Source organism: Schistocerca nitens, chromosome 9 (genome assembly GCF_023898315.1).
Source record: "Schistocerca nitens isolate TAMUIC-IGC-003100 chromosome 9, iqSchNite1.1, whole genome shotgun sequence".
NCBI lineage: Eukaryota > Metazoa > Arthropoda > Insecta > Orthoptera > Acrididae > Schistocerca > Schistocerca nitens.
Window position 1 is genome coordinate 209687361 of NC_064622.1, and position 18291 is coordinate 209705651.

Here is an 18291-nt window from a genome sequence, read left to right on the forward strand (position 1 = left end):
GCTCCAGAAAGTCTTCACATAAATAACATAACCCACTCTCATTGAATTAGTGTTCCCCCAAATGTACAAGAGAAATTTTATTTTTCACCGTCTCCCATTTAGCCTTGATATCCTCAACGTTATTACAAACTGGTCATAGATCATTCAATGACCACAAAATCCGCGGTGGTGAATTAAGGAAATATGTGAACTTTACGAAGGCTTTCCCGGCGTAATAATTGATAATATTCTTCTCGGGTATGCAGCCGGATCATAACGTCTTCATGACACAATATTTCCGCGGTCCAACTGGCCGCCATCTTCAGGTGAGAGTGCTGGTGCACGATCTCGCCGGAACTGACTTCCCAGCGCAAGGGGCGGCCCCTATATAGGCCGCAGAAGACCCACAACGCATGCGCGAGAAGGTGCCGTAACTGCTCTCTAGCGCAGTAGACTTACCCCGCCGCCAGTAGTGGAAGCAGGCCAAATCGAGATATCGCTGTCAAAAATTAAAAAAAATTATTCCGACGATCGAACCACAGACCGTTGTTTTTTAATGTCAGATAACACCGGGTCCCAAGTCTTACTTAAAAGATAACCGTAGTCTCTATTAATAAGATTGTCAGATAAACGAATCTCTATGGATTCTTTTAAAACACAGTCCCAATAGCGTGATGCAGGGGCAACCATTTGTGTCTCGTCATATAGCATTCTGTGTCCCTCGGTGAGACAGTGTTCCGCCACTGCAGATTTCTCAGGTTGAAGCAGCCGTGTGTGCCGCTGATGCTCAACACATCGGTCCTGAATGGTCCGGATTGTCTGACCAATATAAACCTTCCCACAGTGGCATGGGATCTTGTACGCACCGGGCTTCCTCAAACCCAAGTCATCCTTAACAGAGCCAAGGAGCGCTTAATCTTGGCTGGCGGACGAAAAACACTTTTGATATGATATCTTTTCAGAATCGTTCCTATCTTCGAGGAAATGCTCCCAGTAAAAGGCAGAAAAGCCACCGATTTGCAGGTATCTTCTGGTGGTTCAGGCGAAGGTCCAAACTGGAAAGCACGACGGATCTGTTTATCTGTATAGCCATTCTGCTTAATCTTAAGATGGTCCAATTCTTGTGTCAAGCTTTCTCCATCTGAAATGGCATAAGCTCTTCTCGCCAACGTCCGCAGGACCCCCGTACGCTGGAACGATGGATGACAGCTAGAAGCATATAGGTAACGGTCCGTGTGCGCAGGCTTTCGATAAATACTGTGTCCCAATGTCCCATCATCCTCTGTGTACACCAGAACATACAGGAACGAAAGCTTTCCATCAGTTTCCACCTCCATGGTAAACTTGATGCTAGGATGCAAGGAATTAAAATGATCTAGGAGGCGGTCAAGAGATTCTCTCCATGAGGCCACACCATAAACGTATCGTCAACGTACCTCCATAAACAGGTTGGTTTTAAGGACGCCGTCTTCAGCGCCATGTCCTCAAAATCTTCCATAAAAAGATTGGCGACTATTGGGGACAATGGGCTCCCCATAGCCACTCCGTCAGTCTGTTCAAAATATTTGTCATTGAATAAAAAGTACGTCGACGTCAACACGTGGCGACAAAACCTGGTTGTTTCCTCATCCAGTTTCTCACCAATTAATTGCAAGGATTCTTCCAGAGGAACCCGGGTAAAAAGCGACACGACATCTAAGCTCACAAGCAAATCCCAGGGACTAAGAGACAAGGATTTCAATCTCTGAATAAACACCATAGAATTGGAAATGTGATGTTCGCATTTACCGACGTGAGGACCAAGAACAGATGCTAAATACTTGGCTAGATTGTAGGTAGGAGCACCCAAATTACTCACGATCGGACGAAGCGGGACCCCTTTCTTATGAATCTTGGGTAGACCGTATAATCTCGATGGCACGGCAGCACCAGGGCGAAGTTTTTTCAGAACGTCGTCAGGTAAAGAACTCCTCTTCAGCAGTGAAAGCGTCTTCCGTGTTTTCCGTTCAGTTCGGTCGTCCTGCGATGATTCCAAGATAGTCATCACGTGACAGAAGAACCGTTGCGTTTAAATTTTCTAACCTACCTGCCCAATTAAGGATCTGACATTCCACGCTCCGATCCGTAGAACGCCAGTTTTCCTTCTCCTGATAACAACGTCCTCATGAGCAGTCCCTGCCCGGAGATCCGAATGGGGGACTATTTTATTTACGGAATATTTTACCCAAGAGGACGCCATCATCATTTAACCATACAGTAAAGCTGCATGCCCTCGCACAAATTACGGCTGTAGTTTCCCCTGGCTTTCAGTCGTTCGTAGTACCAGCACAGTAAGGCCGTTTTGGTTAGTATACAAGGTCATATTAGCCAATCATCCAGACTGTTGCACCTGCAACTATTGAAAAGGCTGCTGCCCCTCTTCAGGAACCACACGTTTGTTGGCCTCTCAACAGATACCCCTCCGTTGTGGTTGCACCTACTGTACGGCTATGCGTATCGCTGAGGCACGCAAGCCTCCCCACCATGGCAAGGTCCATGGTTTCTTGGTGCGGAGATTTCTGTTAAAATGTACTTGTAAATAAGGCCGAGACTAATACGGGGTAGTTGTCACATGATAAGTATCATTATTAAAACGAATTTTTTTGCCATATCCTAAACTGGTTAATATAATAGTTAAGCGCTGGATACTAACGGTGGTCTTCATTCCTTTATTAGGGACCAACCATATATACCTCATAAGGGCATTAAACACCACTAAAATGTACCTAATCCCATTTTTGTTAGGTGGTAGAGGCCCCAAACAATCACGAAACAGTTGATCCATTGGCTGATGTTCCCTGCTGCACTGACTAAAACTTCTTCTGGTGTTAGTATTAGACACAGCAGTCTCACATTCTTGACTTTGACCTACTAATCTCCTCATATGTGAGTCATTATTTCCCGAGTGAGGTGTTGTTTAATACGCATGCTGGTTTTATAATGCCCCAGGTGCCCCCGCACAATGAATGATAAAAGTAACTAAAGACAGTAGGGACTAAGCTTTCAGGATGACAGATCTTGAGATTCCAGTTGTAACGTGTACCGTAACACACAGTACTGCCTTCTGCACGAAATAGACATCGAACGAGTTATCGTCCTCCTGCTTTCACTGAATTTCGCCCAGACCACTATCTTGTAGCTGTCTGACCTTAAAATCAAAAAGCAGTGAAGCAATTACTGCGGCTACCACAGAGTACACTGCCTTCGTCTGCAGATTCCAGCACGTTCCCCTGAAATACGCGACTAGGCGCATCCGCGACCTGATGTTGCACATCCCGGATACGTGTTGCTTCAGACTGGAAGGCACATTCCACGAAGTTTCTGCATGGTCGCCAGGTGACGTTGACTGCTTTCCATGATGTGTCGGCTGATACCTTTCAGCCATATTCAAGTGAGTATTTCGCACGGTTGGTTTCTTGTTCACTTCTCTGACTTCACACCAAAACAATATAGACACTCCGACGTATCACTTTGGTAGAAATCTTGCGTCTGTACTGAGACCTTTTGTGGGGAAGTGCTTGCATCGTATTCGCAACTCTTGTGACTTTATTGATAGACTGAAGTAACTTTGACTCGTTCAATCGAACTTGTTATTTAGCTTCGACGTTGTCTCATCCTTAGTAAGGTCCCCCTCATGGATTCAATGTCACTCATTAGCAGTAAGTTCAAACCTATCATAACAGCGTTATTTCGACATGCCCTTTCCTCACACTACCTTTTATTCAGCAGTGAATATTCTGAGGAAAGTAACGGTGTTGCCCCTGGTAATAAAGTTTCTTACGGAAGACTTTGAGTAGACGGCACTTGATACTACCGCACTTAAGCCAAAAGTCTTCTGGCAATGTACAGAAGATGCATTTGCAGTGTGGCCCCACGCTGAAGAAGACTGTCACGTTTTTTGAGGCATCTGAATTCAATCCACCAGAATATCGAAATTATGACAGATGCGGAGAAGGTCGGCTGTCTGTCGTTTCTGGACTTCTTGGTCATTTGGAATGTTGATCGATCGTTGTGTCAGTACATATATAGTAAGACCACACGCACAGACCTGTATGTCTAGGTGTCCAGCTGCCACCACACGTCATAGACTATGGGAGTACATCGAACGTCAGTGCAACAGGCGCATGTTGTGTCAGTTCGAGACAGCCCTTCAACCTGCGTTCGTAGAAATTGCATTCTCTCTACATCAGGCCGTATCAGCTTTAAGGAGGAAGAACCCATACGAGCAAGTCCAGGTCGTTCCTCTCATATATCGGCATTATATCTTCGAAATCAGGCAGAATCCTAAGGAAACTTTATGTGAAAGTAATCATCCGGCCACCTGCTAAGGCTTGCGCATTTCCCGGTTCAGCAAAGGATGACCAGGGATTGCGGAGGGCTGGAAACTAAAGAATATATTGGTAAGACAACACGTGTAGTATGTAAAAGGTGCGATGAACATGATCGCCACACTCGCCTTATGCATTCCAGCCGAATATTGTATTTTCACAGAACATTCTAGGGAAATCTTGGCCTCGAAATCCTTCGAGGATACCATTATTAAGGAGTCAGTGCAAATACGACTGACGGAAGATGTTATTAATCATGATACCAGCATTCTACTGGATAAGGAGTGGGACCCGTTGATTTCTTCAGTATCTGCTGAAAGGAAACATTTTGTGACTAGTGACACGTCTAGTGACTACTTTATTAATTTGACATCTGAATTTCAACTATGCAATCTCGCATTGCGACAGCCAGCGCGCATGTAGTACCACCGCCATGCATGTTGCTGCGTGTCGTAGATGAAGCAATTTTGAAAGATGACGTGAAACTCGATGCAGATCGCTCATGTAGTGATTACCTTAGCACATGTGACTTTGCGCAAATTTTTTTGTATAGTCAACGATGTGAACTAGCAATCACAAGTGAAAAACACTTACCTGAATATGACTGTATGGTTGTCAAATGTTCAAATGTTCAAATGTGTGTGAATTCCGGAGGGACCGAACTGCTGAGGTCATCGGTCCCTAGACTTACACATAATTTAAACTAACTTATGCTAAGAACAACTCACTCACCCATGCCCGAAGGAGGACTCGAAATTCCGACGGGATGGGCCACGCAATCCGTGACATGGCGCCTCAAACCACATGGCCACTCCACGAGGCAAATCGTTGTCAGCCGAAATATTGTGGCAAGAAGTCGACGTCATTGGCTACAATCCCGAAACAACCACGGAATACTCTTTACGCCAGGAAAATTTCAAATTACTGAAAGGCAGATACTCGGACTTCCATCGCGCAATATTTCCGGTTTTATGGGACCTGGCACGGACGCTACTCAATCCCTGATTATCAGTTTCTAAATTAAATGTATTATGCTCCAGGTAAAACTTAAACCATTCTACGGCAGAGACGACCATCAAAGCTTCCAACAGCTTCTGCAGCTGACGAGGCTGAAAAGCATAAGACAGAGACCTCCGCTTTCCATCATGTTCCTGTAACGAAACAGCACCACTCCAGAATTTGAAGTGTCTGTCTGCACAACAAACAGCAAGTTGAAGTCTGTAACACCTAGTACTGGGGCACTGCGCAACGCTTAAGAAAATTCTGCATGCCTATGAATAGTGCAACACACTTCATGTCATTGGGCAACAGAAACCTATACGGAGCTTGAGTTCGTCCTGATCTATACTAGCCCCACAGACGATAACATATGCCCCAAAGAGATTTTACTCTGGGCCAAATTTTCGCTAGATGGCTTGACTATCAATCCCGCCTCACTTAGATATCCCAACACTTTCCTAAGACGCTCTATATGATCGAAAACGGTTGCACTATAAATGACCACATTGTCTAAGTAATTGTAGTTGCACTTAAACTTTAGATCCCCCAACACAGAATCTAAATGGGCAGACAACACCGCCGCACCTGTAGACTGTCCAGAGGGCACTCTGTTAATTTCAAAAAGATTGATATCAGTGCAAAACATTGTTCAACACAGAATTTTACGTGAGTGATATCTGGTAATAGGCTTAATTAAAGTCCAGCTCAGTAAAAATACGTACTCCTGCAGATCACATAAAACTGTTATGTTAGTCAGGAAGTAGAACAGATTCCAACAACGCCTTCTGATTTGAAGCATGGTAATCAACGACTGGTCTACACTCTGCATTATTTAGCTTTGCAACAAAAAAATATAGGAGCTATTTAAGGAGGAAATGAAAGTCTAATAACGCAGTCAAGTAGCCGTTGGTTTACAGTTTTAGGCACCTTCATCTTAGGTGGTAAAAGCCAGACCTGAGTCTGCCAAATTTGTTCTGGTAATAAAAGCGGGAGGGGAAATGGGAGTAAAGGCTCATCGGTCTAGGGGAAGGAGGGAGGAGGTATGACATTGATTGTACCACATAAAATAGCGTGGACAGGCCTCAGAAGGAGAGGGGAGAGGTATTGAAGGGATGGAGGTTGTGGGGGTGGAGAGTGGCTTTCAATACACTTGTCAACTGCCTCACATGTAACCTACAATAACTATGCAATCTGATACGCCCTTATCAGTTCCTGGAAAACTGTTCCCATATGCCCACTGATCCACTACGAGCATTAATGCAGTCGTCACTAAACATGAACCACCTAAACGAATTCTGAACATCTTCTCCTTGAATTCATTCTTGGGACATGCCTCTGCGGCTTACTTCTGGATTTCATTAAATCATGTAACAAGAAATTATTCCTGTAAGAATAAAGTAAACAATTCATTTAGAATATGAGTTGCCATATTTATCATATATAGCACATATCTGATACTTACTTAAGGCGAATTATCAACAGAAAGAGGGAACAATCAGTAAATCGAAACTTCCTAGCAGTTCAAACTTCGGACCTTTGCTTTTCGCGTCTACCGACTAAGCTACCCACGCACGACTCACATCTTCACAGTTTTACTTCCGCCACTAACTCATCTCCTACCTTGCATCTCCTACTCTCCCAATTATTAGATCATTACATGAGCTTAGATGAGCAATCCCGCTAAATGTAGGAACAGAGGGCGAAGCAATACGTAGTTAAGTCATTAATTATCGTAGAAGATATCTAGATAAAGACGTATTTCCATTAGAGCATTTATAGATTTCTAAAAAGCTTTTGACAATATTGACTGGGTATATTATCAGGGATATAATACAGGGTGCGAATAGCTTATTAGAACGTTTAGAGAATTCAGACTGCAGTTACCACAGTCGAAGGGCATGTAGAAGAGATGGTAAAACGGAATGGAGTCCATTGCCCATGCTATGCTAACTGTACATAGAACAAGGGGAGCAGGATCCCGATGGAATTGGTTTAGAAAATGAGACTGGGAAACAGCAGATGTGTTTTGAATTTCAAGCAGAAAATAATTTATTAACTTACAATGGTCTAAATAGAGAGGATATAAAACGGGGACCGGAAACAATCAGAAAAGCTTTTCTGAAAAAGAGTTACCTGCTTATGTAGAAATAATGTACAGGACGTAAAGTATGAGTGTCATTAATGAACAGTACACTAAAAGTCTGTAAATAAACCTCGCATTCTGTAGAAAGATGATGAAAACTTTATTGCCTATTTTCACAGTTTCCAAAGCATGAATCATCTTGAACGTTAAGAATGTAACAAGAAAGAGAGATACCTTGCATACTCTGACGTGAGTCAGTTTTTCAACAATAATCGCCTTTACACACATAATCCGCTGATACAACCGTAATCATCGTATGACAAAACTGATACTTGTTGATTGCATGCATCACCAGTGAGGTGAAAAGTGTGTCGCTATGATCTTAGCATTATCAGCCCTAATAATTACTTATTTTGTTAACTGAAAGACGTCGCGTCGTGTCAGTAATATTAATGTTAACAGGCCGAGGCTGTGTCAGCGGCGGCTTACAGCTGCGCATGGATGGAGGCGAATGAAAGCTTCAAGCGAGCCCTGAGGATCCTCATAAGCCGCGCACAGAAGCCGCTGGTGATCACGGCCGGGCACCTCTATCCCATCAACAGGCCTGCCTTTGTTTCGGTTAGTATGCAAGTATGTGCGTGAGAGCTATATCTGGTGGAGTAAAATCCGGATTTCAGGTGATTTACCACACAAGGGAATGAGTGGACAGTGAATGATCGTTTCTTTGTTTCTCTCTTGTGCGTTGCTAAACAATTCATCGAACTGCTATGAAACTTTGGGCTATTGTTGTGCGTGCACCAACGAAGTTTCTGAATTAGTACAACCATTTTGCAATAGGTGTTGCACTAGCTATTTCTACTATTGAAATTGATTAATTTTTGTCGGCTCACCTGAGAAAGTTCTGTTTATTAGTACATCCATTTCACGGTAGATGGCGCACGAGTCGTTTCTACAAGTGTGTCTACCTGCTGTCCCACAAAGGCTCATATAGTTTGAACTTCAGTAACTCGAACAAAAATAAAACTATGAATTTTAAAACAGGAAGATTTTCACGATTTTGTTAATGATGTTTTAACATTGAAGATGTTCAAACTGCCTCCCACCGGCAACAATACAATGTCTGAAATGTGTCGTGGTTGCTATTAGAAATAATTTACATTTGATCACAATCCCCTCTTGTATGTCATCCAGGAAACGTGGTTTGTGGAGTGCACTGGGTCCTTCAGAGTTACCCACAGAATGAAGTCTGTCTGCTAGATCGGTAGATCTGGATGGAAACACTTCCTCATTGGCCTATACACATCTCAACAAATGTTTCAGCCAGAAATTGCCCCGAGTCATGTGAAAGGCTTGTTGAAGAAAACAACCTTCATCTTGCTACAGCTGGTGAACATCTAATACAGTTTGTAACTTCAGCATGGTGAGGCACTTCTCACATGTCACTCTTCCTTAAAAAAAAAAAAAAAATAGTCATGCAACTCCTCACTTGTTGGTGGGCTCTGACAGTTATGGTGAGAAGGTGGTAAGCTGTGACATCATCAATGATGTCACCTCTGATTCATCATATTTCCCCAGACCTCCACCCCTTCACACCTCTGACAAACACCAACGACCCTGCACATGAAATGGTAGGAAACTGAAACAAATGGGGTTTTCCATCTAATCCTATGACGTCACTGTGGAAGTAGAGCTGTTGTCCTCAGTATAATTATCCGGAAATTGAAAAATGCTAGATGTCACATCATCAAGCTTGTCGAAGTAGGTCATTTATGCTAAGCATTAGAGGTCTGCATTATCTCCGATTTTTACCGGCGACTCCCGCTCGCCCCTCTGGCTCTCGGGAGTATGCGGCCGAGCGTCCTCTTCCGCCGGCTGTCGGCAGCCGATCGCCAGCGCTCGGCCGAGTGCGCCAAACGCTCGGCCGGTCGCCAGTAACCGGTGGACTCAGTGCCAGCGAGCGGCGCTTCGTTACTTCCTTGAGATCAGAGTCCACCGCTTCACATTAACCACTCACTAATTTCTTTTACAAATGTCTTTCGTTGTTTACTACCAGTTCTATGACCTAAATAATACACTTGTATATGTTAAATTTGATGTTTGTTAATATGTTGCAGACTACTGGAGTTTCGCCTTTGAGGTTATCATGTATTCCAGTAATTGTAACGTTAAAAACTGTGATGTCTGTGCCGGCCGCTAGTGGCCGAGCGGTTCTAGGCGCTACAAAATGGAACCACGTTACCTCTACGGTCGCAGGTTCGAATCCTGCCTGGGGTATGGATGTGTGTGATGTCCTTAGGTTGGTTAGGTTTAAGTAGTTCTAAGCTCTAGGGGACTGATGACCTCAGCAGTTAAGTCCCATAGTGCTCAGAGCCATTTGAACAATTTTTTTGTAATGTCTGTATTTAGTATTTTGTTCCGTTCGGTAGATAAACGGGAACACAGTAGTCTAATCATGGACTATGTGTAGCCTATCTCCAAACTCGGCCACGTATACGTTGTACTAATAATATTGAATGCAGGGTCGGGAAGGAATGACGGAGTTAAAAGTAATACTCACGAAATTTTGTTGCACAAACGTTAATTTCTGAACAAATTATGACCTGTAAATAATGTTACAAGTGAATCATGACTGTACAATTCGTTTTTCGTCATTGGTGCTCCCTAATACACAGGCGTCATTTGTATTCCTGGAACTATTACTACGCCTGGCGGTTTGAACTTTTTCCTGTGAAGTCAATGAAAGTGGAATCATACATTTATAGTTTGAGAAATGTTTCCTTCCTTGTGATTACGTGGTATGTTGTGAATACTTACGTAATTGTGATGGATCACTAAGAGATCATCCACCTTGTCTGATTCCATGCACGACCTTTTGCTGGACAGCAGGTGACCAGCCTGGCTAAAATTCTCTCGCTGGCAGCACTAGTGGAAGGAATACAGAGAACTCTTCTAGCTACTACCGACAGCCTTGGAAATAACCCCGTGTGCGTTTTCCACCACTGCAAAATTTGTCCTTCGGCACAGATACAGTCGGATTTGGAGAGCGAAAGGTACCTGTCGAGTTCATTGGTAGTAACTGTGTGTCAATCTTCGTCGTCCTCATCCGAACTCCAGTCCATCCTGGACTTTTTCATGGGAAGAACTTGGTCACTGTTTGCTTGAATGGACTCTAAACATGAATGACAACATCCGTAAGATATTCCTGTCACCTTCAAATATGTATAAAGCGTAATTAGAATTACTGGTTACTAAACGACTATATTTCAAAAAATGGTTCAAATGGCTCTGAGCACTATGGGACTTAACATCTATGGTCATCAGTCCCCTAGAACTTAGAACTACTTAAACCTAACTAGCCTAAGGACAGCACACAACACCCAGCCATCACTAGGCAGAGAAAATCCCTGACCCCGCCGGGAATCGAACCCGGGAACCCGGGCGTGGGAAGCGAGAACGCTACCGCACGACCACGAGATGCGGGCGATGGCAGATTAGACAAACAAACATTCGTTCACTAACTGGTTTCAGTGAATGAACCTTACCATTTACGGGCAGTTCCGAGTACAATCGTCGAACTTCAGCATACGTTCCAGCGTTGTTACCTTTGCAGTTTCCAAATCCTACCTCGCTTCTTTAAAGGGGGTTAGAAAAGCGACAACGTCTCGTACGCACTCTTCTTGGAAGGTTTCTAAGAGTGTCGATTGCCCCCGGGGATTCTAGTAGATCTCGAATATCGTCGATTTGACTTATGACGGAATTGAGCATTAACAGTATACTGTTCCACCGAGTAACAGCTTCTTGCTTCACAGAGTGCCCGAGACGCCCCGAGTGACCCGATCTCTTCAAATAGCCTACTATAGCTCTTGTTGATAGTAGACACGACAGGATTTCAGGGGCTTCGTCTTCTAAAAACGTCTCTTGAAATGTGTGACGAAGCGCAGTCATCAAGCAGTGATCAAAGCAAGGCAAACGGTCCTAAGATTCAAGTGCCTTCTTCATATTAGCTCCTTGGTCGGTGACAAATTAACATTTCGTAAGATCATTCTTGTTAATTCCTAACTCAAGCATCCGCTCTTCGATTTCGTGTCGTATGTTCTCTCCTGTCTTAGGTACGTCCGGAAACTCGGTTGTTATCAAAACAAAGGTTTCTAGCCGCCACTCATCTGTCACATAATGCGACGTCATAGTCTAAACATTTCTCTTCTTGTAGTTATCAGACCACAGATCAGCGTCTAAAGCGCACATTTTGTTCTTTAAGGCACATATTAGCTTGTGCACCATTGTCACCCACATTTTGTCTGCCTTTTCTTTAATATTCCACGATACAGTGGTAGGGTGCGGAAGAACATCTTCTGTACTGACTTTCCCGTAAGTGGCGCCAATATTGATGAGCTCCTGCGAATAATTCTTGAAGCCAATCTTACTACAAGTATTTAACGGTAGCAAATCTATTCCACTCATATCGACCAACGTATCAACAAAAACTTTCTTTATGCTACATGGTACTGCAAGTGGCCAGTGGACTTCTGCTCCGCATTTACTTTTGAAGTGCCGAAGCATACCTGTTGTGCTTGCCTGGTACGAAAGTATGGTATTACATGTGGTACATTGCACGAAACCAGCAGAATCCTGCGTGACAGGATCCACTACAAGTGCAAACGATTTCCAAGCTTCACTTTTCGCCTCCTCTTCCGACATATCTTTCTTCTTCAGGACTAATGAGCCGCTCCTAATTCTCTCCATAAAACTTCTCTTCGTTTCATGAATGGAACGTTTACGACCTATTATTGGTTTACCCACAACGCTGTCTGGGCTGCTCAAAGCCAGGCCGCCAACTGCGTTTACACACGGTTTCTAATGCGATTCGGCACTGTAGAGAGCGCGACGGTTGTACTGTCACCGGCCGAGATTGTCAGTACGATCGAGCGCTCGGCAGTGCTCGACAGTCCAACTGATAACCGAGAGGTGGAGGACAACCGGCCACATGGTGCATTAGACGGCCACAGCCGTCTCGCAGCGCGGGACTTTCCCAGCCGTCGAGCAGCTGCACGAAATGGGAAATGTCAGAGCGGTAGTTTTCTTCGAAATGCAGAGCTCTACTAAGCATACTACGCCAGCCGGTGTGGCAGAGCGGTTCTTGGCGCATCAGTCTGGAACCGCGCGACCGCTACGGTCGCAGGTTCGAATCATGCCTCGGGCATGGCCGTGTGTGATGTCCTTAGGTTAGTTAGGTTTAAGTAGTTCTAAGTTCTAGGGGACTGATGACCTCAGATGTTAAGTCCCATAGTGCTCAGAGCCATTTAAACCATTTAAGCATACTAGTGCAATACTAGTGTAGACCTACTATGATGTCAGAAACCAACACGACGACCGGACACGGCGACCAGAGCACACTGGCACATCGCTATTATGTCATAATCCGAGATGATGGATTTTGGACACTCGCGTTGCTCTGTAACGTTAGATTCCAAGGCGCTTGGACAAAAGAAAGTTAATTGCCTGCTACACGGTACATATTCCTGAAGGGACCATTAGGGCTACTAACAATGTTAAGGTCACTTGTCGTACGTCCTAAACTAGAAAAGTCCCCTCCGATATCATTTAAACCGGTGTTTTAGTTTGCACAGCATTTACACTACTGGCCATTAAAATTGCTACACCACGAAGATGACGTGCTACATACGCGAAATTTAACCGACAGGAAGAAGATGCTGTGATATGCAAATTATTAGCTTTTCAAAGCATGCACTCAAGGTTGGCGCCGTTGGCGACACATAAAACGTGCTGACATTAGGAAAGTTTCCAACGATTTCTCATATACAAACAGCAGTTGACCGGCGTTGCCTGGTGAAACGTTTTTGCGATGCCTCGTGTAAGGAGGAGAAATGCGTACCGTCACGTTTCCAACTTTGATAAAGGTCGGATTGTAGCCTATCGCGATTGCGGTTTATCGTATCGCGACATTGCTGCTCGCGTTGGTCGAGATCCACGGACTGTTAGCAAAATATGGAATCTCTGTGTTCTGTAGGGTAATACGGACCGCCGTGCTGGATACCAACGGCCTCGTATCACTAGCAGTCGAGTTGACAGGCATCTTATCCGCATGGCTGTAACGGATCGTGCAGCCACGTCCCGATCTCTGAGTCAACAGATGGGGACGTTTGCAAGACAACAACCATCAGCACGAACAGTTCGACGACGTTTGCAGCAGCATGGACTATGAGCTCGGATACCATGGCTGCGGTTACCCTTGACAATGCATGAAGGGCAGGAGCGCCTGTGATGGTGTACTCAACGACGAACCTGGGTGCACGAATGGCAAAATGTCATTTTTTACGGATGAATCCGGGTTCTGTTACAGCATCATGATGGTCGTATCCGTGTTTGGCGACATCGCGGTGAACGCACATTTGAAGCGTGTATTCATCATGGCCATACTGGCGTATCACCTGGCGTGATGGTATGGGGTGTCATTCGTTACACGTCTCGGTCACCTCTTGTTCGCACTGACGCCACTTTGAAGAGTGGACGTTACATTTCAGATTTTTTACGACCCGTGGCTCTACCCTTCATTCGATCCATGCGAAACCCTACATTTCAGCAGGATAATGCACGACGGCATGTTGCAGGTCCTGTACATGCCTTTCTGGATACAGAAAATGTTCCACTGCTGCCCTGGCCAGCACATTCTCCAGATCTCTCACCAATTGAAAACGGATGGTCAATGGTAGCCGAGCAACTGGCTCGTCACAATACGCCAGTCACTACTCTTGATCAACTGTGGTATCGTGTTGAAGTTGCGTGGGCAGCTGCACCTGTACACGCCATCCAAGCTCTGCTTGACTCAATGCCCAGACGTATCAAGAGGTGGTACGGCCAGAGGTGGTTGTTCTGGGTACTGATTTCTCAGGATATATGCACCTAAATTGCGTGAAAATGTAATCAAATGTCAGTTCTAGTATAATATGTTGGTCCAATGAATACCCGTTTTTCATCTGCATATCTTCTTGGAGTATCAATTTTAATGGCCAGTAGAGTATGTCCTGCAGCATTCTCCGCCTACTTATTTCTTTAAGTTGGAGCCCAATTTTAAAACAATATGCTGCATAGTAGGAACAATCGTGTCCTTATTCAAATAAACACTAGGGTGCTGGGCTCTCCGCCCCCTACATACCCCCTCCCCCTTCCACCCCACCCCACCACGCCGTCGCCACTGCAGTCGGAAACACGTCATTCGGAGCTGTAATGAAGGGTGCTGGGCTTTGTGTTGTGTAATGCTGAGCAGTACCGGGCGGCCGGGAAGACCACTACGCTGCTACTGCTACTGCCCCACTGCAGATATAAGACACACACAACACCAGCGAGGAAATCAGGAGTCACGTCTTCCTCAGCGTGTCACAGCTAAGCACGTAGTACGATTCACACATTTACTCTCTAGTGACATTAATGTGGCAATCCATCAAAAGCCTGAATAACCATCTTGTGCAGCGCGTGCGACTGTCAGACGTGCAGGAAAAGAATAAGTGATGTTCTGCAGGGTATTGACGGGGCTGTGGAGCCGTGCTGGCTTCAGCGTAGTGGCCAGATGGGCTGGATTTCTTGGCTGAGGATACATGGCGCGAAAAGGCCTATCGAGTCGGTTCTATACTCGACTGGGTTTTAATGTGAGGAGTCTGGTTGGCATGAGAGTTCATCCTCGTGCTCTTTGAACCATGGACGTACAATGCGATCTATGTGGCACATTGATTTATCCAGCTGGTAGATCCCATAAAGATGAGGAACAAACAAACTGCTTGCTGGGGTGGACACAGTCAACAAGGATGGATGTTTATGAGTGTGGGTCCATTATTCCTTCCAGAATTAAGAGCTCACCCTGGGAATGCCACTAAAACATTCCCCAGACCATAACGCTCCCACCTTCCAGCTGTTGCATGGTGTTTGCTTTTAGATGTTTGACGCCTTATACACCAACCGCCATCTGTCCAATGGAGCATCGAACGTGATTCATCTGGAAAGGCCATGTGCTGGCACCCGTTGAGCGTCCAGTTGCGGTATTGGCATGCAAATTCCAACCTTCGTCGCCGGTGAACACCAGTCAGCATGGGTGCATAAGCCATGCACCTACAGAAGAGTCTCGTACGCACCAACGTTCCCTGAACCGTAATTAACTAGACGCTGTTGGTATCCCGTTCGTTCATCTAGGCAATCAGTTGCTCCACAGTTGCACATCTGTCCGCCCATACACATTTCCACAGCTGTCACTCACACCTGTTATCTATGGGCCATGGTGCAACACACTTGCCTCAGCGCCAGTTCTGAATAGTATCATTTTTCCACACACAGTATACTTTAACCGCTACAGCACATAGAGAGTTTACAAACTTATGTGTTTCGGAAATGTCTATTGTGGTGTCACCGCTAGACACCACACTTGCTAGTTGGTAGCTTTAAATCGGCCGCGGTCCATTAGTACATGTTGGACCCGCGTGTCGCCACTGTGTGATCGCAGACCGAGCGCCACCTCACGGCAGGTCTAGAGAGACGTACGAGCACTCGACCAAGTTGTACGGACGACATTGCTAGCGACTACACGTACGAAGCCTTTCTCTCATTTGCCGAGGGACAGTTAGAATAGCCTTCAGCTAAGTCCATGGCTACGACCTAGCAAGGCGCCATTAACCATATCTGGAGAGAGTCTCACTTGTATTATCAAGAGAAATGTACCACAATGAATTAAAGTTAAGTATACGAGAAGCTCCGTTCTTTTCTTTATAGCTTTCATCACGTATCCTGTTTCAGACTTAACGCCAGTCGGCGTGTGTGTACGCGTGCCTTTCGGTTACCCGTCACTGTGGACTGGCTGCCTTGTCCGGCCACTACATTGGCGACGAGAGTAAACGTGTTCTTTCTAATTTGTACTAATTTGCTTGTGTCATGGCTTCGCCACACTCTCCAGATGTACTGTCCGAATCGCAGACCGAGCGCCACCTCACGGCAGGTCTAGAGAGACGTACGAGCACTCGACCCAGTTCTACGGACGACATTGCTAGCGACTACACGTACGAAGCCTTTGTCTCATTTGCCGAGGGACAGTTAGAATAGCCTTCAGCTAAGTCCATGGCTACGACCTAGCAAGGCGCCATTAACCATATCTGGAGAGAGTCTCACTTGTATTATCAAGAGAAATGTACCACAATGAATTAAAGTTAAGTATACGAGAAGCTCCGTTCTTTTCTTTATAGCTTTCATCACGTATCCTGTTTCAGACTTAACGCCAGTCGGCGTGTGTGTACGCGTGCCTTTCGGTTACCCGTCACTGTGGACTGGCTGCCTTGTCCGGCCACTACATTGGCGACGAGAGTAAACGTGTTCTTTCTAATTTGTACTAATTTGCTTGTGTCATGGCTTCGCCACACTCTCCAGATGTACTGTCCGAATCGCAGACCGAGCGCCACCTCACGGCAGGTCTAGAGAGACGTACGAGCACTCGACCCAGTTCTACGGACGACATTGCTAGCGACTACACGTACGAAGCCTTTCTCTCATTTGCCGAGGGACAGTTAGAATAGCCTTCAGCTAAGTCCATGGCTACGACCTAGCAAGGCGCCATTAACCATATCTGGAGAGAGTCTCACTTGTATTATCAAGAGAAATGTACCACAATGAATTAAAGTTAAGTATACGAGAAGCTCCGTTCTTTTCTTTATAGCTTTCATCACGTATCCTGTTTCAGACTTAACGCCAGTCGGCGTGTGTGTACGCGTGCCTTTCGGTTACCCGTCACTGTGGACTGGCTGCCTTGTCCGTCCACTACATCTATTTATAGGGATACGTGAACATTTAAAAAATATTTCTTAACGTTTGTGTTTTAGTAATATCAGTTATATATTTTATTCTACATGTTTTTTTACTAAATGAGACAGAGATGAGAGAGATAAATACTGATTTACTTTCACTTTGTTCATTCTGTTTAATCTATAATGTCAAGGAAATATACATAAATATGCTCACAATTCTCTAGCAACATTAGGGTCAAAATGGTTCAAATGGGTCTGAGCACTATGGGACTTAACTTCTAAGGTCATCAGTCCCCTATAACTTAGAACTACTTAAACCTAACTAACCTAAGGACATCACACACATCCATGCCCGAGGCAGGATTCGAACCTGCGACCGTGGCGGTCGCGGGGTTCCAGACTGTAGCCCCTAGAACCTCTCGGCCACCCCGGCAGGCCAACATTACGTAATGATGAACCAGATGCGTTGTACGTGATGTGTACACATAGAAATTCGTAGCAAAGATTTCCTCCGAAGTATTCTGGTGTCATCGTAATGACGTTACGAAGCTCAGTGGTTTACAGTGTTGGAATATCATAAATGAATAACATAATAGAAATTCGTAGCAGAGACTTTTTCCGCATCCTCCTGATAGGCGTGCTCTGTAAAGATTTATCACGGAATTCCATAAAACGCGCTGGATGGTTTTGCTGCCATGTATCAGGTTTCTGAAAGTGAGTGAACTTATAGTATTCTCTTAGATGGTTCTTACACTTCAATACAGGAACACTGTTTGCAACTGAGAGTTAAACATTACAATTATCTGTGCTGAATCCCGCTATAATTCAGATCAATTACAATCCCAAAGCACTAATTTCATGTCAGCAAATCGTGGCTGGTAGAGAGAGTGGCACTACATTGAGCTCTTGACCTGAATTTGTTTCTTAACCATCAGTCTTCTGACTGGTTTGGTGCGGCCCGCCACGAAATCCTGTCCTGTGCCATCTCTTTTATCTCAGAGTAGCACATGTAAACATGCAAACTACGTCCTTAATTACTTGCTGGTTATATTTCAATCTCTGTCTT

General features: G+C 45.0%; 1 protein-coding gene across 1 annotated transcript in view; it reads left to right on the forward strand.

Annotated features, from left to right (window-relative positions):
* The window catches only part of LOC126204109 (odorant receptor Or2-like), a 71078-nt gene that overhangs the window by 49663 nt on the left and 3124 nt on the right, over positions 1–18291 (forward strand). Inside the window, exon 4 of the mRNA XM_049938525.1 lies at positions 7891–8046. Coding sequence (XP_049794482.1) covers positions 7891–8046 — 156 coding nt within the window. The remainder of the gene's footprint in view (positions 1–7890; positions 8047–18291) is intronic.